The 27514-nt window shown below is 40.2% G+C and overlaps 1 protein-coding gene across 3 annotated transcripts in view; it reads right to left on the reverse strand.

The window, feature by feature from the left end:
- The window catches only part of NRXN3 (neurexin 3), a 964874-nt gene that overhangs the window by 698906 nt on the left and 238454 nt on the right, over positions 1–27514 (reverse strand). For all 3 annotated transcript variants that reach the window (XM_064715475.1, XM_064715471.1, XM_064715470.1), the window contains 2 exons: positions 7265–7566; positions 560–721 (listed from right to left, as the gene is read on the reverse strand). In XM_064715475.1, the coding sequence (XP_064571545.1) occupies positions 560–721; positions 7265–7566 (464 nt within the window). The remainder of the gene's footprint in view (positions 1–559; positions 722–7264; positions 7567–27514) is intronic.

Raw genomic sequence — 27514 nt, forward strand, 5'->3', positions numbered from 1 at the left:
CACCTCCCTGACACACCCTCATGCTGCATTCTCCTTGCAAAATTTACACTTTTTATGCTACCTTCTACTTTCATTTTGCTGTTTTATTCTATTGCTGTATCTTCCCGGAAAATTCAGATCTAACTATACTCCCAGGTGAAATCCAGGACCTTAAAAAGTATTCTAAATATGCTTCTGATTATGATTTTTTTCATCTCAAAATGCCACTTAGCAATCAAAGGCCATTTGTCTTTTTATGATGGCTATTGCCATCATAAATGGTGCCTAGAAGATAGTAATGCTTTCTTCTGAAGTTCAAACAGCTTAGAGAAGAAACCTCTTCTACTACCATGGGTATTTTTTCTATTATCCAAGCACTAGAAGTATGATTTTTTTCCCTTAAGTTCATGAGATTTCCAGCCTTCTGACCAACTAAATGACAAGTTTATCTTTACAGAGCTGTTGCAGTTATCAGTATAAAATTAGGCATCAGGGAAAGAATTAATTGTGTAAGGCAGAAAAGAGTGATGACTTTAGCAAATCAAAAGCACAGAGACAAGAATTAATTTCAAATAGTTACCTCTTTGAGGCAGCCCATGAAGTTATTGCTTACTGGAGACCCAGGTAAATCAGCAGTACTGGGGCTCCCTCCCACGTAAAAGAAGTCATCTGAGCCCAGCATGGTGTAGTCCTCCTGTGTGTAGCCCGTGGTGGTAAGGATGCCATCCACAGAGATTGTCACCTGTTTGAGGGACACAATGGACAAAGAAAATCCCAGCAATGACCTTACAATCCAGAACTGAACAACTTACCTCCCCTATAATTTTATGCCAGTTTTAGTAAGGATTTTGTTGAGATTTGGTATGCTTTTTTTTTTTTAGTTCAGTTGAGCTCTATTTTCTGGTCTGATTTTCCCACAGAGAAATGCTTCAGCATCTGCTTCTTCCCTTTCTGGTGCATCAGCACTCTCAGGCTTACCCAGCAGCCTATCCATCCAGATGCTTTCCATCTATTCAGGCCAGAAAATATAACTGTCCTTGAAAGACATTTCTCATATTAGCTGATTTTATGATTAATTAGAATTTATTTTAATGATTACAGTTAGTTATGGTTGTTAGTAAAAAAAAAACACTAATGAAGACGAGGTTGGTATTTTTTATTTTTTAAGTTTCTTTTGCTCACAGCACACTGACAGTCATGCATTCAGGGATAGGGGAAGAGGGAACTCACTTTCAATACATTATGGATGTGCATGCCATGTACCTGGAGAGACACACACCCACCACCCACCACAAACAAACAAAAAAAACAGAAAGAAAAAAAACTAAGAAAACTACTTTTAAATTAACCCATAACCAAAATATAAGAAGAAAATAAATCAAAATAAAATAAATCAAAATAAATCAATTGCACACCAACAAATGTCATAGAAGTGGACATGAGAAAGAAAGCAAGAAAGAAAGAGCTACAAGGCGTGCACACACTGCACTTTGACCTGTCATGCCAATATATCTGAGGTCCAGAAAGACGACAGGAAAAAAGCAAAATAGAGAGAGAGAAGGAGAAGAAAAAGGGAGAAATGACCATTTCACACTCACATGCAATCAAAAATAAAAATACCAAACGAATTCTATAATAACAAAAAAACTCAAAACTAAACAGAAATGTCCCCAAAATCTCTAACCACAAACACATGGAGGGTGAAGGGTGACAGAAGGAAAGGGTGGGAGAGGAGGAAGTGAATTTGATGTGTTTTGCTTGATGTTGTTAGTGGTTGCAAGGGAAGATGGAGGAAAATAGATCGAGGCCAGGAGGAGACGGGCGAGTCACCAGACGTGGACATGCCATGCAGAGTGTGTACTGAAACAAACAACCGGCTGAGCTCCTGTTGGCCACGCAGGTAGAGGTCAGAGAGAGAGAGAAAGTGAGAGAGAGAGCAAGAGGGAGAAGGAGGAGAAAAAGCAGAGGGAGGGAAGTGGGGGAAAATCATGAGAAAGAGGACAACTCTGGCCAGTTTGCCCATAATAGCCATTGTCACAACAAAAGGGTGAGAGAAAAAGAGAGCCTTCACCACCATGGACTAGAGGCCCTGCAATGGTTCTGATCTAGAAACCTTCAGAGTAAAAAACCATACTAAACTAAAAGCCAAGAAAAAAAGCCAAATGAAAACAAAAGCAAAAGAAAGAAATCTGAAGTCAAAAACAAGGGACAAAAAAACCCAACAATTTATCACCAAAAAGAAAAAGAACTGAAGACAGAGGTGAAGAAAACAATGAAAGAAATGTCCAAACCCTATTTCCAGAAGAGTTGTGTTAGTTGCTTTTGATACTCATTTTTCTATTCAAAAAGAAGAAATGAAAAAAAAAAAAAAAGAAGAGGGAAAACAATGTGTTTTCAATGAAATTAGAATAAAATTAAAGGAAGTGGTAAGTATAAAGGAGGGGGGAAAAGAGCAGGTAGGGGGAGGAAAAGGCAGGTAACACACGGCAAACCCAAAAAAAGAGACAATAAGAATGATATCTACCAGACAATGTAGTTTGTTTACCATAGCGTGTCCAATGCCTGAGTGCTTTGCGGAAAAGGGGGAAGAAAGGAAATTAAAAAATCGTGAACAGAACGATTGTTAATTAAAATAACTAAAAGCAAAGATGAGTCGTTAGGGTGTTAGTACATTAGTTGGTTAGTAAAAATGACACATTGCATGAATGATCTAGTGTTAGTTTTTCAAAAAAAGGCGTGGGGCACCTGAGACACACAAAGTGAGGAAGAGGACAATATGACCAGGACTCTATGGGGAACCATGCCTTTTAGACTGTAAAGAAACAGAGGGCCGCCTACTCTTCCCACCCTGGTATTAGTCATTAACTTCAACCCTCATACACATTATCCAGACCTGAAGCAAAGTTAAAATAGTGCAATACTTACTCTTCAAATGCTCATCAAGGTGCTTCCCTCAAACAAGAACCTTATGCTCAGAGATATACACACAGAATACACAGTTTGCCCCTTCAGCACAAACCCAGCCATGATTCCCTTCTTCCACCCACCACCACACCAGCTCCTCTTCCAAGCTTCACTACCCTCAAGTGCTGCAGAATATCACAAGGCCAGTATTTCCTTTGGCTGGAGGATACAGCTGAAGATGAGTCCAAGACTCTGTGTCTTCCTTCCAAGTTTCCCAGTCTGCAGGTTTCTTTACAGCAGCTGAGTTTGTGACTTTCAGGAGAAGCACATAACAGTGCCTGTGCTTGGCTGTTTGCCTGTAGCTCACTTCTGTCATCCAAGACACAGGAATTGAACCTCTCCTACTGTAGGAAGAAACGTGTCAAGAAATTGTGTAGAAAGAATTGTGTCCCTTGTGTGCAGGCTGAAGACTGAATATTGACAGGACTTAGCATCCCTCCTGTTTCACTGCATCTCTATTACACAGGAGTTAGGAGAATTTACCTGCCAGTTTGGTTCAGCAGAACTTTTTTACCCTGTCCCAAGCATGCAGATGTCAACTGTTAGAACCTGCCCTTTGCTTTGTGTTTTAGCAGTTAAGGAGCTAAAGATCTTCATAGTAGATTTTGCACTGTGACTAGCTTTAGTGTTTATAGGGAAGGGCAGCCTATGCAGACTCCAAGTCCCTGTGATTGAAGTTGGCAAGAATTATTCTAAATTACACAAGCAAGATCTACACTGTCTCATGTAAAAACCGTCTGCTTGCAGGCTTCAGAGTTGTGCACTGACTAAGGAAATAGGTTTTTGAAGACTTTGTGGCACTGAGCATGAGGTCCCAAGGTTATTTGCCAATGGGAATGAAATCATAATAATAGTCTGTACTTGGAAATAATGAGCACAAACTCCTGAATTCTTCACCAAGGAAGTCATAGAGCAAATTGTTGTGTTAGCAAATTATTTTTAAAAACAAGGAAGTTGAAGTATGGGACAGGGAGAAGAGCAGGCTAGAAACGAGATGGAGTGTCAGCAGCAGACCTGAAGACAGACACAGCAAGTCTGACCTTCAGTTTCCTCTGCTTGTCCTCCCACAAGACCACACTGCCCCAAACACACTCTGAAAGCTAGGGCAAAATTCAGCCGTGATCCTATTGCTAAGTAAAGGTTTCTCACAAGGCAGAAAGAGGGCTTAGTTTTAACTGAAATAATAAGATAAATAAACAAGGAGATTTGCTTTGACATTAACAATCACTACTCAAGGGAATCTGTGGATTCACTTGGTTTGTCTCTAAGGAGATTAACTGCTGTGATAGTCATTTGATCTAAAAAAAAGCAGCCCTTAGTACTCTCCCAGCTTAGCTACAAAATATTTAACAATTCCAAAAACCAGTAGGCAAAAGTCCAACTATTTAAAGTTCTACTCTAATTCTAGAAACAGCCAAAAAATTATGCAAATCCTCCTCTCCCCTTTCTCTTAGCCCCCAAAAAAACAGAGGAAAAGATTAAATGGCATCCTGAAGCTGCTGATAGTCCATTTAGCTGGAATTGCTTAGATTTAGATAATATTCTTGGAATGTCTAAATTATTGCTTTTAAAGTTCATGTTAAAGAGAAATATATCTACCTCCAGTGCAATATTTTCAAGCAATTACAAGGAGGCTACTGATTTTCTTATAAAGCTTCAACATTCAGAGGCAATATATTTTATTGGGGTTTTATGTTTGGTTTTGGAATGGGTTTTTTTCAGGAAACATGAGCACAGCTGGAAACAAGACGTTCTAGTAAACTATATTATACTGCAACATTACAGGTGAATTTATGTCAGGAAACACATAGAACCGAAAATCTTTTTCATACAATATTATTTAAGTGATACAAAATTATATTGAATGACAACTTTTAGGACTATCATGACTACTCTGCCTCAAGGCCTCATCAGTTCCCATATCTGGGCAGCTTTAGGTTCTGGGTCAATGTCTTGATTTTGAGACAGATCAAAAGTTAAAATGCAAGTATCCAGGGAAAAGATGACTAAAAAAAACTCCATCCTTATTGATATTTATTGGTTGAACTGTATTCTGTCATATTTAACTATAGAAATGGACCCCAAATCACTTCTGCTACTTAAATGTAACTTGATTTGAAGACAGGCCTTTCTTTGCAAAGAGCCCATCCATCTTATTAAAACATCTTCTCTCTTGCCCAGTCAAGTTGGACCCTTTAAGAATTCAGGATCACTTAGAAACATTCACAGTGAATAGATCAGGAGGCTTAAGATTTTACAGTACTGCCTAATTGGCAAGGGACTACCTACTTTCTAATAATCACCAAAACACTGCCCTGGACTCATCCAATATGAAAAGCCATAGACAGATTTCCATTTTCTTGGTCCACTTCTGTAGACCAATTAAAAAATCACTAGCTAAAATATTAAGAAAAAGAATGTGACAGCTTCCCATCCACAGTTTTGTTTGTGACCCTTCACCTTCTGCATCTTCAAGATCCAAACCAATCCTGGCATGAAGCAAGGATTAATTTTGCTTCTGGCACATTTGCCCGCTGAAATTTATTTCAAATGAAAAATAAAAATACAATTAACTAAAATGGCCAATAAACTCTACTGAAATATTCAAGGACCAGCTGTTCTGAAACTACCTAAAAATGAATTTTAAAAATCACGTCAAATAAAGCCATATATTCTGACCTTTCAAGACTGACAAACCTAGACCAGTTAGTGTATCTCCCTCTGCTGTACTGATGGGAAAGGTTAAACAAAGTAGGATCATTAAGACCCATCCACTGCATAAAAAGTGAAATTTTCATCTGTATATAAACTATTGAAAACAGATTGATTTCTTCATAGGCAAGAATTCTGTAGTCTCATCAAAGTTTGATGACGGATTATTTTTTTCAGACCCAGCTATCCTAAGCATGTAGAAATACAGGGATTTACATGGGAAATACAAATAAAAATCTTCAGCCTCAAGCCCAAATGTTGAAAAGACATGAACTCCTGATAACAGAAAAATTATCCACTGATCTCTACTAGTAGAGACTTATTCTGATTCCTGGCACTGATTATCCTATACTCACAGAAACCTTGCTCTTAGCTAGTGTAAAATCCTACCAACAAATTACATTGTAGAAACTTATATAAAGCTATTTATTTGTGCTACTATTGGCATTAATGAGAAAATAAACAGGTTACATTGTATTCACAAACTGATTTTTAATTTAATTTTAAATCTTAGTTTACAAGCTACTTCTGCTCCTCTACCAATCAGCAAGACATCAAATAGCTCCTATTCACCATGTAAACCTCATTTATTATGCAGCAGATAGCCCTTAGTGACTTGATATATTTACCAGCTTTCAGAGCAAAGTTACTTAATTTTATCTTATCTATTTATGTATGAATTTATATTTCATGAGAAAGGCTTCAGGATTTTAAGACTAGCCTACTATCAAATACGTCACCTGATATAGTTGTCTGCTAGGAAAAGCAGCATGTAGATGTGCAAAATTACAGTGGTAAAATCAGAAAAACTTTTCCAAAGTGGAATTGTAGGGTGCTGGATTGATCTGAGTTTGCATGGGGTTTTTTGATCCTTCAGCTTTTCCAGTCCTCACAGCAAACAGAAGAGTCTCAAGGCAGAGACAAGAAATAAAGTAGAATCTCATTATAGAAAGAAGGGGAAAAAATCAAAAAGAAGAAAAGAAGACGAGAGAATCAAGAAGACCCAGAGAGACTCCAGCCAATTAATTCCAAAGCTATAAATTTAAAATAGTTACACACATACCCACCAGCCTGCACACCTGCACACTCATATGCACACACAAAAGAAAAGGAAAAGAAAAACAAAAGACTTTCAGAATTAGAACTGTGACATCATGGCAATGGTTAAACCAATTAACAAAACTGAGAGAAAAAGGAGAGAGGTGTAGAGCGTTGGCTGTTGGCAATAGACTCTATTCCCACAGTAATTAAATGCAACAAGAATATTACTGATAAGATTGAATAATAATTAAGGAAATAATAAAATTTAAAAGGGAGAACAGAAAAAAGGAAAAGGGAGATGAAAGTAAAGTTATGTCACAAGTTTTTATTATTAAATCAAACTGGGAAAAAAATAGAAAATTAATAAAATGGAAACGAAGATATTGCCGGAGGGATAAATTCCCATCAACTAATGTTTTTTTCACTGTCCTTTAGGCACCAAGATCCAGAATAGGTGGAGAAACTGTAGCAATAGCACTGAGCTTCCCCATTTCTCCATTACCCTCTCCCATCTGCCTATCCCAACAAAACAAAACTCTCCCCAGCGCTTTCTCCCCTTCACCATTACCTGCCGCAGGTTGCGTGTCACCTTAACGTCGTGCCACGCGTTGTCATTGAACTTGCCATTGACCGGCTCCACAATGGCCTCAAAGGCCCCAGACCCCAGGTTGATGACCAAGGACACGGCACCGTCCTTCAGGGCCAGGTTGACGTAGTCGGCTGACTTGCCCGTGTGCAGGATGAGCCCGTTGCGCTGCCAGGTCTTGAAGGAGAGCGTGATCTCATCGCTGCTGCTCTGGATGGGGTTTTGCGACAGGTCATAGCAGAGGTACTCGGAGCCACGGAAAGTGGCCATGTTCTCATCTCGCGCTGCAAAGAAGGGAAACAAAAGGTCTGTTCAGCACTCAGCCAAGAAGAGATTTAAGGTCATCACGAAGTTTAGGCATCCCATGGCAGTGTCAGCTCTAGAGCTAAATATCAAGGTATGCTAATAACTGTGGAGCTCTTTTTGTAATATGGCTACCAAGAGAATTAACTGCAGGGTCGTCAGTAGCGATGAATTTCAGTGCTGTGTTTTCAGTTTTACTGCAGCACTGTCTCCATAGGGACCATTCAACAGTATGCAGTGGTGTCTAGGAAAAGCACATTTAAGGATTGTTATAAGACATTTCACATCCTTTTTAGGAGAAGGATGGAAAGCTCTATTATTCACAATACAACCACCACATATGTGTCAATTAAAAAAACCCAGCATTTCATAAAGATCAGTATTCAGATTCAGCACTACTGCCATCTGAACTTTAATTAACCTGACAGGAAATTTAAGAAAGACACCAGAAGGTAATCCTAACAGAGCTGCCCCTTTCTTTCAACTGAATGAAAGACCAAGCAAACAAGAGACCCACATGAGGGGTCCTACAGATTCCTTCTCTGAGAGCATGAGGGAAGTCCACATAAAACATTTGGTCCATAGATATAAGTAATGTCGCTAATAAACACATCTGAGAACTTTGCCTGTATTATCACCTTTTCCAGGAAATCTGTACTAGATTAGCACATCTTTTTCAAACAGCAAAAATAAACGTGGGGGAATTATTCTCACCACATGACATTTAATATTTCTTCACAAAGAAAAGAAATATGTTCAGTAACGAAAGCCACTGCACTTATTTCTCAGCAACTGGAAGCAGTGTTTGAATACCATGAACATCCTTTGTGTGAGCTAGAGGTCTGCTTCCCAGTACCTGCGTTCTCAGTCACTCAAAGCCAGTTCTGCTGCAGTATTGTGCTTATGTGACTTGAGCCAGCTGCATACCCTGATTTTATCCCGTGGAAGAAATCCAGAAGAGTGATAGGAAGGCTTGGAGGAGGGCTGGTTAGTGCCAGCTGGAAGGAAATGGTACTTGCAATGGAGGCTGTATAGATCCCACCCCCCACTCCATATTGCAGCACCTTTCTGACTCCCAGCTGTGAAAGCAAGGCTGAGCAGTAGATAGCACAAGCAGTCAAGCTATCATTGCTTACAAATCACTGCATAAGGCAAATGTTGGTGCTATTTTCATTGGTATTATTAGTACTTTTCTGCTCCATTTTGTACCATTTAGTAGTCTTAATAAGGATTAGCCAGAATTTATTAGTACAAGACTGAAGGGAAAATACTCATTACCATAGCCATTCTTGGAGACTAACTACATGGTAAAATCTGTGTTCTCACAGCATAAAATAATGGTGAAAAAACAGTATAGTATTGCAACTTGTACATATAACATTTTCAAGTGAAAGGTCTGATTTAAGCAAAGACTCTTGCAAAAGCAATGTGTGTTTGCACTTCAGTAAGCAAGCCATGTGTCCAGATACTCCTGCAAGCAAACAGCCACCCAAATTGCTTCATACAGCAGCACTCATTGGGAGCCAACTGGCTCAAAAGCAGCTTTTCAGAAGAAGACTTGTGGTCCCAGCAGACAAGCTGAGCACACGTCAGCAGCTCCTGCCCTTCCAGCACAGGCCAGCTGCATCCTTGGCTGCATTAGCAAGAATCCAGTCAGCAGGCCAAGGGAAGTGATTCTTTCCCTAATGGAAACTTATGAGATCACACCAGGAGTGCCCTGTCCAGCACTCCATCAGGAGTGCTGGATCTCATAAGTTACCATATCCCTTATATGAGAATTACTTCAAAATACTGGAGTCAGTCCAGCAAAGAGCTACTATACTCAAGGTACTGGGGTAGTTTATGTGTGTGGAGAGGCTGAGGGAACTGGGTTCATTCTTTCTCAAGGAGAGACAACTCAAGGGAAACCTTACTGATCTCTTTAATGACTTAATGGAAGAACACAAACAAAACAGGTTCAAATTCTTCTCAGAGTTGTGTAGAAGGATGAGAGGCAACAGATGCAGTTGAATACAAAAAATTCTCCTTCTAAACAGAAAAAATGTTTCATCTTGAGGATGGTCAAATAGTAGGAACGGCCCAGAGAGACTGAAATCTCCACCCTTAGAAGTACTAAAAACTTGATTAGGCAGAGTCCTGAGCTGTCTGAACTAACTGGACCTTCCCTGAGCTAATGGTTGGATTACACAGCCTCTGGAGGTCCCTTCCAAATTATTTAGCTTTTTGAGCATATTCTGAATACATTTAACTACCACCAATAAGTGTTTATGCTTGTATCAGTGTTAAACCAGCCTAAGCACAGAGGGCTGCTACTGACTGCAGTTCTGGAAGTCAGAGCCAAGCACTTAACAACCCTCTCCCAACACTGACAATTCCCCTGCCTGGTCACTCCTGATCCATCAGAAGAGAAGGTGTTTCAAGCAAGTTAGACACATGCTCCATGTACCTGCAGGTAATTCCCAACAAATAGCCAGTGTCTGAGGGCAGGAGTCAAACACAATCATTGTGAGTGAGCCTTTTCCCTGCAGCTGAAGATGTGCAAAGCACTGAACACACATTTGTGAAGGAGGACACTCGGGCTGATTGTTCACTCAGTACAAGACATAGTAATAGGGCTCATTTACACTTCCTCAACCAATTAGATGAAATCTCACTGATCCACTCAATACAAAGAGGAAGCCAAAGAGGAGATTAGAAATCTTAACAGTAATTTAAGGCAACCACTAAAGACTAATCAACACAGAGCTGAGTAAGTTCAAAGGGATATTACTCCTACTTGTACCACTGGTTTTAATATAGGGTGCATTCAGCTATATCATCTGCCTGTCTCCTCCAGTCATGTGCAGCTAGCCCTTGTCATAGATGGGATTCTGTACTTTATCCACCTTTGTATCCTTCCTGTTCTTAGAAGAATGTCGGCAATTTCTGTGTTATTATGGGGTTTTTCTTCCTCCTGTGGCTGCTCTGGACAGACATTCAAATTTGCACATCACCACTTAATAAAATATCTGGGGTTCACTGTGAAATCAAAATTCATTCCTGTCCATGATACATCTCATAAGGACAGCTCCCAAGGTAACACACTCTGTAAGACTGTATTTTCCAAATTGCTGACTCCTCAACAGTTTACCAGTGGCCATGTGTTTTGGAGTCTCATGAAAGGTTTCAGCAGTCAGAGCCTGGTACGTGCGCTAAAGAGCCTGGCCATGCATCCCCCGAGCTACAGCAGCTTCAGTCAGGCCACATGAAAGGCTTCTTACCAAGCATGGCCTCTCCTACTGTCCCAAATGTTAGCATGCTCTAACATACACCATAGCTGTGGTCAAAAAGCACCTGAAAATTTCCAGAGAGCATGGAGGGGGGAAAGGGATACAGGTTCTTTCCACAATGAATGAGGATAAAAAGCCCCGAGTAGGCCACAGGTCTCCCAGTATTTCTGCTTTCAGACATGGTCTGGTGACACTTGGAAGACCACAGAGCAGTGAACCACTTGTTACTGGTTAGCTCACGACCCTTGTGCTGCACAGTTTTGAAGGTTCCACAGATTGCACTGCGATATTTATATCTTCTGTATTCCTTAAATAGTGGTAGTGTACCAAGCAGCTTCTGCAGAGCAGCACACAAACTAACCTTAGGATCCAACTCAAAGTTATCAGGGATCCTTGGTTCATGTTACATGAAGCAATAGATCAAACCCTCATTTTTCTGTTATGTGAAACTCTGTATATAGGCACTGATATTTCATTTAATTGATTATCTAGTTATTCAAGGGTGGCAATGCAACTGCATAAATTAACATTTACTTAAAACATGTGGGATATGTTCGAAACCTATTGATTTTTGTATGATTCGCACGATTTAATTTTTAACTCAGTTAATACTAAATAGATACACAAAAATCAGAATCTGTCAGCACATTTAAGGAATCAAATCTTCCATTCCTCTTGTTAATATTTATTTAAATCCATTATTTACTTGCTAATTCATTCACATAAAATTCTGGGATTTTCAAAAATCCAAGATTTGTACAAAATTCCACACTTGGACTTAAACTTTCACATATTCAAGATGCAAAAAAATCACCTGAATAGAAGCAAAACTCAGAATTTTCCAACTAGCACAGATATTTTCCTTGAATTAATGGAGTCATGGATCACCTTAATGGGCGAATGTTACCCTTTCCTGACCAATCCCTAGCAGACACAGCCAGCACATTTCGCAGTTATCATCACCACCACACTGCAAAGCCAGTTTTCTAAGTCTCAGACTTCTATCTGTTTAAAGCCCAAACCAGCCATCAGCACATACCAGAGGCTGAGTGCAGAACAGAAACAAAGGCACATCACACAAATACCTAAGCCAAGCTCCTGGCTCTTCCATCCCTGAAGAAACCCCAGCACTTGCTGAGTCTCAGGTCCCTGGGGAGGTACAGAGCCCAGGATCTTCCCATACAATGAATACTTATATTGCCTCTTCAGGAAAGCCAGATGGCAATTTTAGCTTCAGTTTTTATGTGCAATGTTGTTACTGTTCCTGTCAAAGCTCCTTCTATGAAGAATATCCAGAACTCCCAGTCTCACTAAGAGGTGAAAAACTTGGCATTTTGATTTATAGATGAGGAAACCAATGCACAGACATTTTAATGGGTTTACTTAGAACCACCAAGAAAATCAATGTTTGAGAAAGAATTTGAGTTTAGGAGCTCCTATCTTTCCATCCTGGGCTCATTCCAGAGGTTCTCATATATTTGTGGAGGGAAATCAACCTCCTGTTTTTCTCTAGTCCTTTCAGGATATCATCCTAGTTATGGTGTGAAGAAAGCAGCCTCCAAAATTTGGAATGATGCTTGAAAATAAATACTTCATGACTGCAAAGCTGAAAGCAGCAAACTCTAGAAGCACTCATTTCACTCAGGGATGTGAAGTTTAACACTCAAGAAAAGCAGCATCTCATGTAACAGCAATTTTGTCCCCAGACACAATTAAATATTTAGAAACATATAAAATGGGCAGTGACTTTCATGAGGTCTCCTGAAGCAAACCTCAAGTAGCTCTCCTAAAACCAAGGGTCAGCTGCTCACCCCTCTTCACTGCATTACAGATGTCCTGTGAGGCAGTCCCTGTCTCACTGGGGTTTGGTTTACAGTCAACATTACATGACTGAATGTTAAAACTAAGGAAAGGCCTCAGAAGTGGTTAAAGCACCTTGCCCAGATCGATGTCATTAAAACAAACCTCCATGCTTAGTAGTTTAGTAAAAAATTAAGCTGTTATTTTAAAGACATGGTGACAGAATCCAGTAGCAGCTAAAAGCAGATTACTGCAGCCTTTATTTATCCTTCTGCTGCATTCCTCCTTTCCAGCCTTTGAACAGGAAAAATAATACATACAAGTAATTGGTTTTTTCTAACCAACCATTCTTCATATCACTTGAACAGATCAGTAATGCCACTCGTCAGGCTCTCTCATTTACAGACATTATTTATTTAAATACATTAAAAATAGTGTACAATACATTCTTCAGTGCACGAAGCATCTTACAAGCACCACCAACAGCGATACTGATATGTGGAAGCTGTGAGAGCCATATCATAGCCTGCATTTATATTCCAAATTGCATTTATATTACAAACTGCATTTATATTACAAACTGTCAAGTAAGAACATATAAGTCATATTTATGTCATAATGAGATGATTGAACTGATTGCATTGATTAGATCTTGGAAAAAGAATATGACTTCTAAACTCAAGGAAATTATAGGAATCATTTTTCAGAAGAAAGAGAATTTTTGTTGTTGGAAAAAAAATTGTCTGTAAAATCACAGAATGATGTTACAACAGATAAAATTAAGTGCTGAGCTGGAGTCCTATAGTAAAAAGAATAGTCTTTTAAATGCTTACTAAGTTTAAACCATTCTGGGAAATGGTACATTTTTCAGAAATAGGTGTCATTTATTGTTTTCACAGGCTCCTCATGCTCATTTACTCCATATACATAACTTGTAACTTGGAAGTGGGGAGGAATCAGCATTACCTCATCAGAAACAGTGTGGAGAAGAATCAATGCAAAACAACAATTCCCATCCTGTTAAGACATGCAAAGATTCCACAGCAAAGGCTTTGGCCCAAAGCAAAGGTGAGATGCACTCAACAGCCCATCCTCTTTCAATGCCAAATTCAAATTTTACACGTAGAGTAAGAGCTCTAATCTTATGCAAAAAGCTCTCTCACCTCACCAGTAAGAGCAAAGGAAGAATTAATGTTCCACCAGAGAACATCAAGTGCCTAGCCTGAATCATGCCCTCTACTCTCTTATCTGCTACTTTACCCATTACCCTTCAAGTCTAAAGCAGAATGCTTGTTAAAAGGTCATCAAGTTTAAGCCCAGAAGAGATCAAGGAGACTTGGCAATACAATGAACGTTCAGGGGTTTTTGTCAAACCTGGCTAATCTATTATTTCCCTGTGCAGCTAAGCTCTTAATGAAAACAAGAGGAAGAACTGCTTTATCTGAAGATACTGCATGAGAGCTCTGGAACTGCATGTTCCACCTCTGCTTTTGTCTACCTGTGTCCTTGGATGATGCTCTTTGGGCTGGCTCCAACACAGACGAGGCTCTGACCCGTGGAACCGCAAACCATCCCTAAGAGGTCCAGAACCAGCCCTGCAGAGTGATTTATTTCACCTGATGAATTTGGACCACTACACAGCAAAGACTGAATGCAAAGGGGAGGAAGAGGCATAACAGTGCCTGAATCTTTAGCCCAAAGAAAGGAGAAATTTTCCCTAGGCTCCTGCTCCTCAAAATAGTTGACACATACTAAATGTATAAAGGAGTTTCCATATATCACTGTCACATAAACATGGCAGAACTAGTAGCCTGTTAGAAGTACAACTGCCCTATATTTATGAAGCACCTATTAAATATACAGTTAGGGATCTTATTACCTAAATAAATAAATATTCACCCAAATGAAAAGCTATTTTGCTTGTCAGTGCTGGGAATCTCCTTTTCACTCAACAGTATATTACAGTCATCTGATAAAATCTCTTCTGAGAGGAAAAAAACATAAATCAGTTATACCACACAAAATCTCCTAGTTAGTCCACATATTGAGCACAGGCAGATTTTTTAACCTAGTTTTGCCAATTATATGATCCACAGGTTCCCTACTCACTCTCTAAGCCACATATTGTCTTTTTTTAATAGAAAAGCAAGAAAACAGAAGTGTCTGAACTCCTCCAATAATGCACACAAAATAGCTGAAAAACACAGCCATAAAAACCTTTTTTGCTAAAATGTTTTGATGACAACAGTATTAATACTACAATAATGAAAATGAATAAATGACATGTCTACAAAAGATTATAGCATATGTCTGATAACACCATTTCTTTAAATTGTTCATTAAAATTGATCTAAATGACAAAGGCAAGGCGTAGAAGTCAGAACCACAGCTTTTATCCTCAACTCTGTCACTGATTCACTGTGCAACCTGAGGCACTTAATTAACCTTGGCTGTCTCCATCTGTACTATAAAGATAACGAAAACATAGGTTAAGTCCTTCAGACCTATGGGAAAAGAACACTGTATGAGTTTAATAAAACTCTGAAAACCAACAAATGTTCCACATCTGTGGGCAGACACCCTCTACCAAGCCAGAGTCTGTGCAGTGTGCAAAGTGTCCTGAGAACCCTCTTCTCCACATATTTTCCAGTGTTTGCTAAATACCAACTGTACTAGTATCAGTGTGTGATGTTGCATTCTCTGTCAAAGAAATTATAAACTCCAAGTATTGGTCTGCCCATGGCTCTATGTACTTACAGCTGTATTTGTTCTTTATGTTCTGATCAGCTGACCATAGGGACTAAAAAATAATTCTGTGACAATGTCTTCCTTAACCCAAAATGAAGCTTAAAAATTTTGGTTTACACACCCTGAAAAATATAGTTCTTAAAAAAAACATACAGCTCCATTTTAAAATGAAAGCATGAAACACGTTTATTTTGAAATGAACTATGCTGAATAAATCAATTTTTAAAATAATTTGCCTGAAAGAATTTTTTATAGTCATATAAATTAACAATTTCTTTTGGTTGAACAATGTATACTTTCTCTTTTCATTTCTCTGAACAATTTTGCTACTCTCACTCCTAGTTCCAGAAGGTAGAGAAAAAGCAAAGTATTGCTACAAATTTTGTCAAGAGATACGATGATGATTTGCTGAGCATAAGACCTCCTCTGGATTCCTCAATGCTAAGCATGGGTGAGGGCAATTCCCACTGCTGCTGTATTTACTTTTTCTTATGTTTTGATTTCACTCTGCAATTTTTATAGCTTTCTTTTTTTCCTGCTGCATCACTCTAAAGCATAAGGACGCCAGTCACTGAACACATCACCCTGTAGAAATGTTTCCTCACATGCTGAATGTTCACAGTACCATGACCATAAAGTTCCAGGTCTAATATTCACCAGCCCTGCTCTCACAGAGGTGTCTCTACTGCTAGGTTGCTACCTAGCCCATCTACGCTTCTGTGCAGAGCACACATGACAGTACAGGTAAGAGTGTGGAAGCATTCAGCTGAGCTCTAAATTCACCAGCTTTTCATCTATGTATTCTTGACCAAAACTGCTGTTAATTTACACAGACCAAAAAACGAAAATAAAACAACAAACTGAAAAACTGAAGCAACTTGCAGGCCAACAAGCAACATTATATTCACTCACTAAGAGAGATTTACTGTTCTTCAGCAGCAATCTGTATCCCCCATCTGCAATTCCCAATTTCACACTACCTTTACTCTTCAAGCCTATTAAAAATCAGAAGTCAAACACTTATTATTAATCTTGAGTCTAAGCATTTAGACCTGTTTATTACTGGCTGCAGATTCAAGAGCACTAACATTCAGCTATTAAAACAGTGTGCACTTGGCATTTTTGTTCCTTTCCACACTGAAGACAAGGTCTCTCCACAATTTTCTGACCTTAGCAAAAAGTCATATCATTGGAGAGAAGAACATTAGGTAACTATCACAGTCTTCCCTACATGTGTGGTATGATTAGTCCTGCTCGGGAGAAAAAACATTAATGCTGTCAGAGAGAGTCTTCTAAGACTGATGCAGGAATAAACAGAATTATTTAGACCAACACCGAGAGGAAGTTGAAAGGGCATTCAGAGCAAAAGCACAGGTAAGGAGCCCGACAGGAGGCAAAATTCCTGCTTCTGTTGAACAGCACTACTTTAGAGCACTGCTGGAAGCTCACAAAGAAAAGGGCAGAAGGGAGAGAGGCAGCAGTGCCAGAGGTGAGCCTGTGCTGCTGCATGCCCGTGGGTCTGTGCTGGCAGCAGCCTTCCAGCAAGCGTCGCGCTTGCTGCTGAGCAGGGAGCCCCTTGGGCATCCTTCCAGCGGGAAGTGGGAGTAGAAAAATAGTTACCGCTAATCACTGTAATAACACAATAATGATCCACAAAATTATCCTTTTCAGTACCACTGAGCAGTACTGAAAGCCGTGCCCATGGGAAAGGGGAAATGCAAAGGAAGGTGAAAAGCAGAAGTGCAGTGGAAGAGAGAGGAGAGCGGGGCAGAGCAGCACCAGTGGTACCACGGAGACTGCGGTAATGTCAGCTTCCCACGGCTGCTGTGCTGCTGGAGAGTGGGCACATGTGGAACCCCAGTGCTGCCAGGATAGCCAAACACACTGCCAAACACTACTGCTGCCCCTCATTTAGGCTCGTTGTGAGACATCATTACGACCATTTTTGGAAGTAGCAGTATCCAAACCCAATTTGAGGCAGAACAATTCTACTCAAACAAAGCCACAGGCGAGAGACTTACAAGCTGGCAGAGCAGCTTTGGCCAGTAATTATTTAGGGGTAAAAACGTGTGCATTTGTATGCAATGAGAAACACGCTAGGCTTCTGCTATTGTACACAGCAGCAAGTTCCACATGTGTTTACCAGGGCGACGGACACATACGTACCATAGGAAGGACAGTTGCCTACACAGCATATTTCTGTGGAAAGGCAGACAAAGTACAGCTGAACAAACACAACAGATCTGAAGAGGAGGTATGCCCTTTGTTACAGCATGAACGGAAGCGACCTTACTGTCAAGAGATTTACAAGAGCAAAAAAGAGAATCAGGTAGAAGTGGATGCACTTGCATACATGCAAAATGTGGGATAATTAAAATCCTTATACAACTTGCAGTACACGTCTGAGGGCAGGAATGAAATGCATTTTCGCCATGTAACTGCAGGGCACACACACATGATGTACACAGAGTGTGTGTCCTGGCCAGGCCTGAGTACTGCAGTGAATACACCCAATCTCAGGGCACAAACACAGATGTCCCACGGTGCCCGAGGATGCAAGCATGGTGGGAGCGTACGGAACCGGCTCTGTGCATGGGCTGAGAGGGAGGGTGTGCCAGGGCTTCTGGCGCATGCTCCAACTTCATCCTGGGCTTTTTTCATTCCTGATTTAGTTTTTTTTTCTGCGGCAGAGCAGACTCCATGTCTACAGGGAAGGTGCTTAATGAGTCAAATCCAATCTCTCGAATGTCTTATCAGTTGTGGACAGGCCCGTTTCTGACAGCTGACCTTTCTCACTGCACGCAGCTGAAAAACCCATACACTACAAACAATTAACACAATGCTGAAAACACAAAGCTGAGGGAAGACTCTAGATCACTATAGACAGCCCTACATCAGAGGGAAGAGAGTGATGCACATAAAAATGACAAAAGGCATCTATAAGGGTTTCATTTCACCTTATTTTGCCACGCACACACTTTATTACCATCTTTACAACTTGGCTGTAGCAAAGTTATGTGTAAAAGCAAGGGTCATGTAAAACAAGAAGCAAAAGCCTAGAGAACACGGAACATTTCTGTGATGTACATGACATTAAGCCCATGCACAAATAAATACATGTCCAAATAAATACATCCAAAACCGATAGAAAGAGGAAAGTTCCTTACTATAAAACAAAAGCATACAGAGTAGAGGAGGTGAAGATAAGCATCAGCCTGACCTCCTGTACTTATGCTGTTATGGGAGTAGTTCCTAAGAAAACACACAATAACATATTTACTAACAAACCTAAACTGAATATTGCCTCAATCAGAAACACCAGAAATAAAAACATTTTCAAATAGTCCCTTCAATAATGACAAGGAGGTTCATCCCATGATGAGTGCAACTCCAGTTCCAGGTAAGCAGGAGGTTGCATCTTTTGGATGGCACAAACACCTAAAGTGGACTGTCTAAGCCAGTTGCTCAAGGGATTTGTTGCTCAAGAAAGGGTCAGAAAAACCTGCATGTTCTCAGCTCTGCTGCCAACTCAGCATGAGACTTGGGCAAAGCATAAACATTGCATTTTCTGAAATCTCTCTTCACTATCAGAATTTTCTGCAGTAGGTACATGACACCAACATGCTTGAAGATCAAGACTCATGTATCTCAGATTTCAGGAGTAGATCCTCGGCACACAGATTTCACATCCTGATTTGCAAAAATCTTTTGTGTAGTAGTCTCCCTGTATATGAAAAAGGAGCACAGCCCACCATTATCACATTTTGGTTTTTTACTATTGTTTAATGCAAAAGCATAACCTCCAAAAGAAACATGTTCTTTCATTTTAACAACTCCTTACATATTTAAAATAGGAGCTAGATGACACTGAGGAAAACTCACAGAAAAAAAGTTTGCCAGAAGCTCCACAGAAGTCATCTGGATTCAGCATCTAATTCACCTAGACACCTGTGGAAAACTAAGCATCTTTTGAAAATTTGGCATGCAACCCAGACAAGACTGACACAGTAGTGGTTTAAAAGGTACAGAAGTAATTTAAGGTCAGAGAGTGGGGGAAGCTCAACAGCAGTGCAAAATGTGTGTCAGTTTAGCATGACTGGCTGGTAGTGATGCTGATGAACAGAAAAGGTATTCAGGCATAAGTACTCCAGTTAATCACTGGAAGTACATAAGATCTCTTCAAAGCTCAACAAATCGAAAAATATTTCAAGAATAAATATTTCATCATAGTAGAGGCTTTTTGAATTCAAGTGAAAAAATTATGTCAAGATTGTAATCCTTTCTTAGCTATTTCCATGTGGTCTTTTCATATATAGATATTATATCTATTTATTTCAATGCAATAAAAATTGATGCTTAGTATATACTGTAATTATCTTTAAATACTTATCTGCTCATCTGTTTTCATAAATTTCTGAAATTATCTATGCTATTTGGAATAATAGATAACAGCTATTCTATCAGCTCATCTAAAATTAGTAACTTCATATCATCAATGAAATGAATTTCATATCTTGATGTGACAGCACCAAAAATGAGCCCAGCTGCTTTCATTAGTTCAAACTACTGGGTAGCACAATCTTATTAAAGCCTTGTACACATTATCAAGACTGTATATCAACTAAAAACAATTTTTTAAAAAAACAGTCGAACCAGTGTTTCTCTTCAGTACTATAAGCCAAACTCTGAACTCACTGGCCTTGATAAAAATAAGGAGCAATTTCATGGCAATCAGTGAGGGTATACTGCTGGATGTAAGACAGCGATCATGCTGGTATCCGTGTTCGTGTTATTTTTCCTAAGCCTGTTGCTAGAAGGTCAGAACTGATGTAATTCTTACTCTTACAAGCAAAGCCCAACTGCTATAAAAATTACTTTTCAAATCTCTCTGCAGGAGATGTGACACTGCCCTTGTGCTACAACTACTGTTGAAAAACCTGTGTTTCTCCTTCAGTTCAGAGAGGTGCTGCCATTATTTTCCTGGAGATGAGTTCGGCCTGGAGGTCTTGACATCTGTGGTTTTGGGGTTTGGGACTTGGTTTCTTTTTAATAGCAAAGATTCTCATTCTAATCTAAACACCAAGGGTATTTGTATATTTTATTAATATTTTTCAACTCCTGTTTCACTGAAGTGCTGTCCCCCTTTTCCCCACACATTAACAACTCCATTAACCCACTGACACCACAGTCCTGTCATTTTGGAACTGAAAGCTGGTCAGAGATTTTGGGAAGTTAGGATGGCAGTTTTGGTCACGACCCATAGAGCAAACCAGCAAACCCTTGTGCATCCCATGCATGTGGCCAGCATGAAGGATCATTGAAGCCCTTGCCACGTGAAAAACATCACTGTGCTTAAAATACAAGACAATTCTGAAAGAGGACTCTGCCAGTTGGTAACCTCAAGAGCCTCCAGATTACTTGTCTCTTGACAGCTCTCTGGTCAAACATGTTCATTCCAACAAAAAATAAGTGTTGGAGTTTTTTTCCCCTGTAACTTCTATATCTACCACTACTCTGTAGAATCACAGAAAAGCTGAAATCTTTTTTCATGCTGCCTCTAGAAACAGAATTTTGTCAAAACAAGTTCTACACATACCTTCATAACGCCATGATCTATTATGGGGCTGCTGAAAAAGGACTGTTGGCAAAATTTGGCCTTCACATTGTAATTTTAAGAGCTTTTCTGTTAAAGCATATGTCAGAACAAGGTATAACATTTTCTCACAACTCTGTTGGCTCTGCAGAACTAAAAAAATAAGAGGGATTAAATTATATAACATTAAATTAATTCATATAGTTGATCTATCTAGATATAGATATACATGCAGTTTTATCATTACACACAGATAACTAGACACAAAGAAGTAAATAAACTTCAGTAAATACTTTTTTCCTGATTTTACGCAATTTTTTCTTGCTTGCCGCTATACATCAATCCCACAAAGGGACTGAACAAAAGAGAAATGCATAACTTAACTAGTCTGGGAAGACAAAGGAGGAAGAGAACTCATTGCATTTAGTATATAGCAGGACTGAAAGCTTTTTTACAATTATCTGACAATTTGCAGCATTAAGCGTTACCATCTGCAGCCCACAGAGCATCACAATTGTTCCTGCTGTTGCCTTTACACTTTCTTGGAGCACCACTTCGTTGTTTCTTTGTCCTATAGATGAGCAGATTCTGAACTTCTGTGATCTACTTGGCTTGACCATACCATGAGGTAAAAACCATAAGGCACAGTTGCGCCCTCCTCACCTGTGAATGTCTTATTGAATGGCCTTCACAATGAATGCTAGTTTAAAAAAGTTCTCAAGCTGCAGAGACAGCAGCAGACAAATGTTAGTGCTGACCTCTGTCCGGTTTATCTCGGCTGTTTGAGGGGCCTGGAAAGGCCCGGAGGTGGCCTTGGGGCAGCCCGCGTATCGAAGGACGAGAAGAGGCTTCAGTTCTTCTTTCTGGTTTTATGTTTATTAATTGTTTATCTAAAAGATGTTCTTTCAGCCAGCAGAGATCTGCTCAGCAGTCAGCCATGGGCACACTGTCTCTCCCTCCCGGGCAGGCACCTATCTTTATACCCTTTGTGACGTATACAATATTTATCATTTTTCCCCAATACCATCTATTCTTATAACTCGGTGTACTCTTAGTAATAACCAATAGAAAGGTGCCACCGTGGCCAAAGAAGATGGAGGAGAGGAGGAAGAAGAAGAAGGACAGGACACACCCCAATTCCTCCATCTTACTCCTCTAAACCCCCCTGTACATAAATCCTAAACCTTGTGTCTCACTCTCTAATTAACTAATCCCTTCACCATTCACCCGGTGAAGCCCTCATCCTTGTCGTCTCCTGTGCAGGGTTAAAGTCCTGCCACCAGACACTTCTGGCAACATTCCAGGAGTCCCGAGACCCCCAAGCTGGTCTCGGAGGCTCAGCATCTCAGGACTGAAATCTTGAGATCCGACAACCTCAATATTTCATAGCATCTAGTAAAACAAGATTGTTGGCCCCAAAATTCTGTTTCTCAGTGGGGGTAAATTAAGAACTCATTTTCAAGCTCTTACAAGAACTGCTGCAACTCCACAAAGTTCCTTTAGTTGTGGGTGGTTTATATATATATATGTGCTAAAATTGTTTCATCTGGCAGAACTGAAGCTGTTCAGCTCCAAAAGACAGAAATGATCCTTGACAGAAACTGTAATTTCCCACCAGCTACAATTTCTGATAGTCATGCAAGTACCAGTCAGAACAAGCTGTGGTCAGCCCTGCTGATCCTTCAGGTGGTTACAGCCTTGCAGGCTTACAAACCTCCAGACCCCACCTGTGCCTGCTTTTTCACCTCTATAAAAGAGAGCTCTGTCTACTGGCTGTAGCGATTACTCTTCCCAGAGTAGAACATACCCTGTATGTACAGCTCTGCATCAACATTCCATAACCACTGAGGACTGAAACACAGTTGGGACATGACCTTTCTTAGCTGCAAGGGGAGTTTTAAAGGGGCAGAAGGACATTGCAGCAATGGGAAACTTGGCTTCTGCACATCAAGGAGCAACCCTGGCTGGGAGGGCGGGGCACTCCTGTCTGTGCACTGAGCAAGCATGTGGAATACATCACATCAATTCCTTCATGGCATCTGCCCGCATGCATCACCTTACCCTTCAGTAAACACAAGGCAGCTCATGCCTCAGTGTGAATGCACTAACTGGCTTTCCCTTAGAATTAAAAGAGTACATGTGTTTCTTTTTAATAGGCAAATACAGTCTAGATTGCTTTGGAGTAATTTGTTATTACAGTAATAATCTAAGCCAGCAATCTCTCTACCAGCACCACCCACCTGCTATTATTTTAAATTCTTTCTGCATGTAGGTTTTTCACTGAACCCTTCTTGGACTCTTCCAAAATTCCCTGAATATTGCTAGAGACTAATGCACCATTTCCTGGGTTGAACTCCAAATGTCAATGGCTCCAGCCCTCCTTCACCTCCCTGGTTGCATCTACTATGAACCACTACCTCATAAACACAATCTATAACCTGTAACATCAGAGTTTATCAGTTATTTTCCCACTGCTGCATCTGCCTGCCTGAGGTGTTAGGCTTCCACTGGGATCGACATACACCTCTGATAAAGGAATGTTTGTTTGTTAACTGCTTCATATTGATGTGTTTACACTGAACACTAGCACAGAGGGAGAGGGAATAACAGATTGGGACCAGTTCAAGTTATTTTAACAACACTTATAATATGCACGTGATGACAAACAGATTTCACGGCTTTATTTCAGGGGAAAAATTACAATGAGAAGGTTGTTTTTTTTTTTACCAACTGGCATCACACCGCAGCAATCAGCTTTAAACGCAGATACATTGGAAAAAACTCCTACTTGATGTTCCTGCTTGCTTCTAAAAAAGTTAAAATGCCCTTAACACAGTGATGAATAAAAGCTCAGATTATAAAATCAACAGATGACCACAAGAAAATACATCCAGCTAGTATTAGAGCATCCACCTCACAGCAGATTTTGCCAGTCAGTTTGTCAGACCTTACTAACAGTGTCCTAGAGGTCTCCAGCTTTGCCTTCTGCTGACTAGTGTTTCTGTGGCCCACCCAGTGCACCAGGTGCGTTACTTCGAAGCAGTCACATGGCTGTGTGGGAGCGCATCACCGGATGGCCAAGCTATACATGGCACATACGTGATAAATACGTATCACAAAACAATCGGCATAACCCAGACACTTATTGTCTCAGCAGAAGCCAGCAACTGAATGAACTATTGATACTAAATTCCTCTCCAGAGCAACTTTTTGAGCCAGGCAAAGCTCTTATACACACCCATTAGCCATCTGTATGGCATTTCAATCAAAGATGGCTCTCTCAGCTTCAGACTCATCTCCACAGTCTAAGTGGTTTTTGTTTAGGCTGGCTAATGACAGATAGAGAGCATGAAAAAAAAAAAGGGGGGGGGAGGAGAAAGGGACAGAAGAACCTTTAGTGATGGAAGACATTTTAAAAGCCAAAACTGAGCTTGCTTTATCCTCCTAAATATCAAGCCAGAGGAAGGGCTCCCTGTAGAAGAGAGTCTCTGTTGTTCCACATGTGCACACAGGACTTCACGCATGCCAGCACGCACACAGCGGGAGCCTCCCCTCTGTTCCCCTCCAGAGCAGCTCTCCCTACCCTGACATTGCTGTCACACTGCACTTGGGGGCTCAGCAGGGCAGGCAGCCATGAGGGATCCCACATGCACACACGTACAGTCCTTACCAACACATGCAAAGCAGGGTTTGCAGCTGCACGTGTGGCTGTCTGCACATGCACATTCACACACCACGACATACAAGCCCTGGTGCTTTCAAACGTGCATGCGCACACAGCGCCCATATGGGCTGGGCAGGATTCCCTTCTCCTTCTCTCTCTTTTCTTCATTGAATGGGAAAAGGCTGTCAGCAATTTCCTTCTGTCAGCAGCTGGGAGACACTTTTCTGCAGTTAGCTGCAATTTGTTTCAATTATGTGTATTAATCACAGCCTGCTCCTGATGGGATTCTTCATAAATGAAAAATTTTTAAAAATCAGAGCTTTTCTTTTTAACAAGACGATTCCTCTCTCATGATGGCACTTAATGATTGCAGATTTGTTGGGAGAGTGGGGGAAAAAAAAGGAAAAAACAACAGGAAAAAAACAACCCTTAAGACACTTCCATGTTTGCTTATTTCATTAATAAGCACCATGGCTCAAGAAGCTGGCAGGGCATGCAATTGAAATGGGGGTCAGTTCACAGTCATTTCAACTGTGCAGAGAGAGCTCTGAATAGCCTTTATACATAAAAATCTTCTGGTTCAGAGAAGTGGTAGAATTATATAACTAAGGATTTTTGGACTCCAATTTGCTTTCTTTGAAACCTAAAGCAGAAATCACCTTCCTAGTGTTTCAATATCTTATAGCAGGCATTAATTTTAAAAACACTGGAAAAAATAGTGAAAAACTGGGAAACCTATAGCTGCCTAAGGGCTGCTCCCAAAGTCTACTGGAGCATAACCAAAGTATCAGTGAGGATGAATGCTATGCAGTCTCTCTCAAAGTTGCCTATTTAATCTGTGAGTCCTAAGAGGACTCCTGAGGAGCATGCTCTACATTTGCAGTGAAGAAGTAAATAAAATCAGGTACTTAGGATGTATGCTGATGTTTTAGAAATACTCTGCTTAAATAAGCTCCTCTGCTGAGATATGAGGGTGTATCAGGATATAAGCCAAAAGGATCTTTCCTTCTTTCTCATTATCTATTTTCCCCTAGCATTTATTATCTTACCTGCTATTGTATTAAAGATTCCCTCTGCCCTGATTTGTCACAAATCACAGTGGGGGCTGATGAACTTGGAAAACTTAGGAGTCATGGTACAGATTTTATCCAGTGGTATAAATATTTCTAGGAAACTGCTAGGATTCAAGCAATGGGCACTTACTCCACAACCCTGGAATTTTAAATCAAAAATTATCCAAGTACCAAAAATGTAGATGGTTTGCCAGTCATGATCAATGTATTTTATCAAAGACTGGGTTAGAACAACAAAGCTGTGATAGAATAACAAGGGGTCCATAAGACTGGTAAAGCTGTCTCTAAAGCTGTATTGCAATGAGTCCTTCCAAAATTTGCTTTCTAAAAATCTGCTTAGCTAGATTTGCTCACTCCATCACACTTAGGGAAAAGAATAATGATCCTATTCTAGGTCCATATGGCACCATGTGTATAATACATCACTTAGAGAATTTTAGCCTAGTCCTACCTTATGATTTAATGGCACACGCTGTTTGGGTGTACAAAAAATCCACCCAATATATCCGCTGAAATCATTTCAACAATGACAAAATCATTGTGTGACAAAATCATTGAGTGAAGATGTCTTTACACTGGCAGAAAATACAACTTTATTCATATGTTTTCTTTTCATAAGGGCCCAGATACACTAAGAATTTATAAAGTATATGGATATGTGCATGTATATATATAAAATATATATGTATTATACATTTATATATATATTCAAATGAGCTCTTTACATAACTAGGTTAATGAAGTCATAGGTACAAGCAAGTCAAGTCAAACAGGTTCTGCATCAGACATGTTTTCCAGGACAGTGACATGAGACTGGGATTGATGTGAAGTGATTCTGGACACAGCTACAGTGTTAGCTACAGTAACTAGGGACTGTGCAGCTGCCAGAGCTCTGCCACATCATGGTGTAGATTTTGTGGGAGAAGATGATAGTTCCTCTGCTCTACCCATCAAATGCATGTCTAAACCCTGCCAATCTGTGAAGGTCACTGCCATGGATGCAGCTACACCCACACGACTCTATGTCTATGAGGATTTCATGGCTCTTTGCAAGAAAAGGTGGAGGAGATAGTCTGTACTGAGAAGAGCATGCCTTCGCCTGCATGAACTGCATCCACAGAGGGCTCTTCTACTGAGGTCAGAGCAGCCTTTGAATCCAAGCAAGGAGTTTCTCAGGTCTCAATTTCTTCCAGCTTAAAGGTAGGTACCTGAAAGATAATTGTTTACTTCAAAGTGTTATCTACAGAGGGAAGGGTCTTAAAATCCTGAGACAGGATCACTTGCCATCATCAGTGCCCCTTGTTCTCATCTCAGATTTACACAAGCAGGATATTTAGGGAAACTAAACCCAGAGCAGTTACTAAGTGAAACTAACTGTGAATAATTAAGATGTGGAAGAGTCACAACATTAGGAATCATTTAGAAACAAACATGCTTTACAACCTAGATTCAAACTACCCAACCTCTGGGCATGCTGTGGTCACCAGCTGTGGCACCACAAGAAACAGTACATCCCTTCTACTAGAGCTTTGCTCTATATTTCCATCAAAAATTTCCATTACATTGTGCTTTATTTGCCAAATTAAAACACAGTCCACATAAATGTGTTGGTAGAAGGCTCATCCAGAAAACTTCATCCTTAGTAGAGTCATGCTGACATGTGCACAGACAAAAGGGAGAAGAACTAGGAAGAACATGGGAAGTCTGAAAGGTGCAGAAAGCTTGGAGCTTCACAAAACCCTTCGGCTTCAGACACAGCAATTTTCAACACCAAGAACAATA

Source organism: Zonotrichia leucophrys, chromosome 5 (genome assembly GCF_028769735.1).
Source record: "Zonotrichia leucophrys gambelii isolate GWCS_2022_RI chromosome 5, RI_Zleu_2.0, whole genome shotgun sequence".
NCBI classification, from domain to species: Eukaryota; Metazoa; Chordata; class Aves; order Passeriformes; family Passerellidae; genus Zonotrichia; species Zonotrichia leucophrys.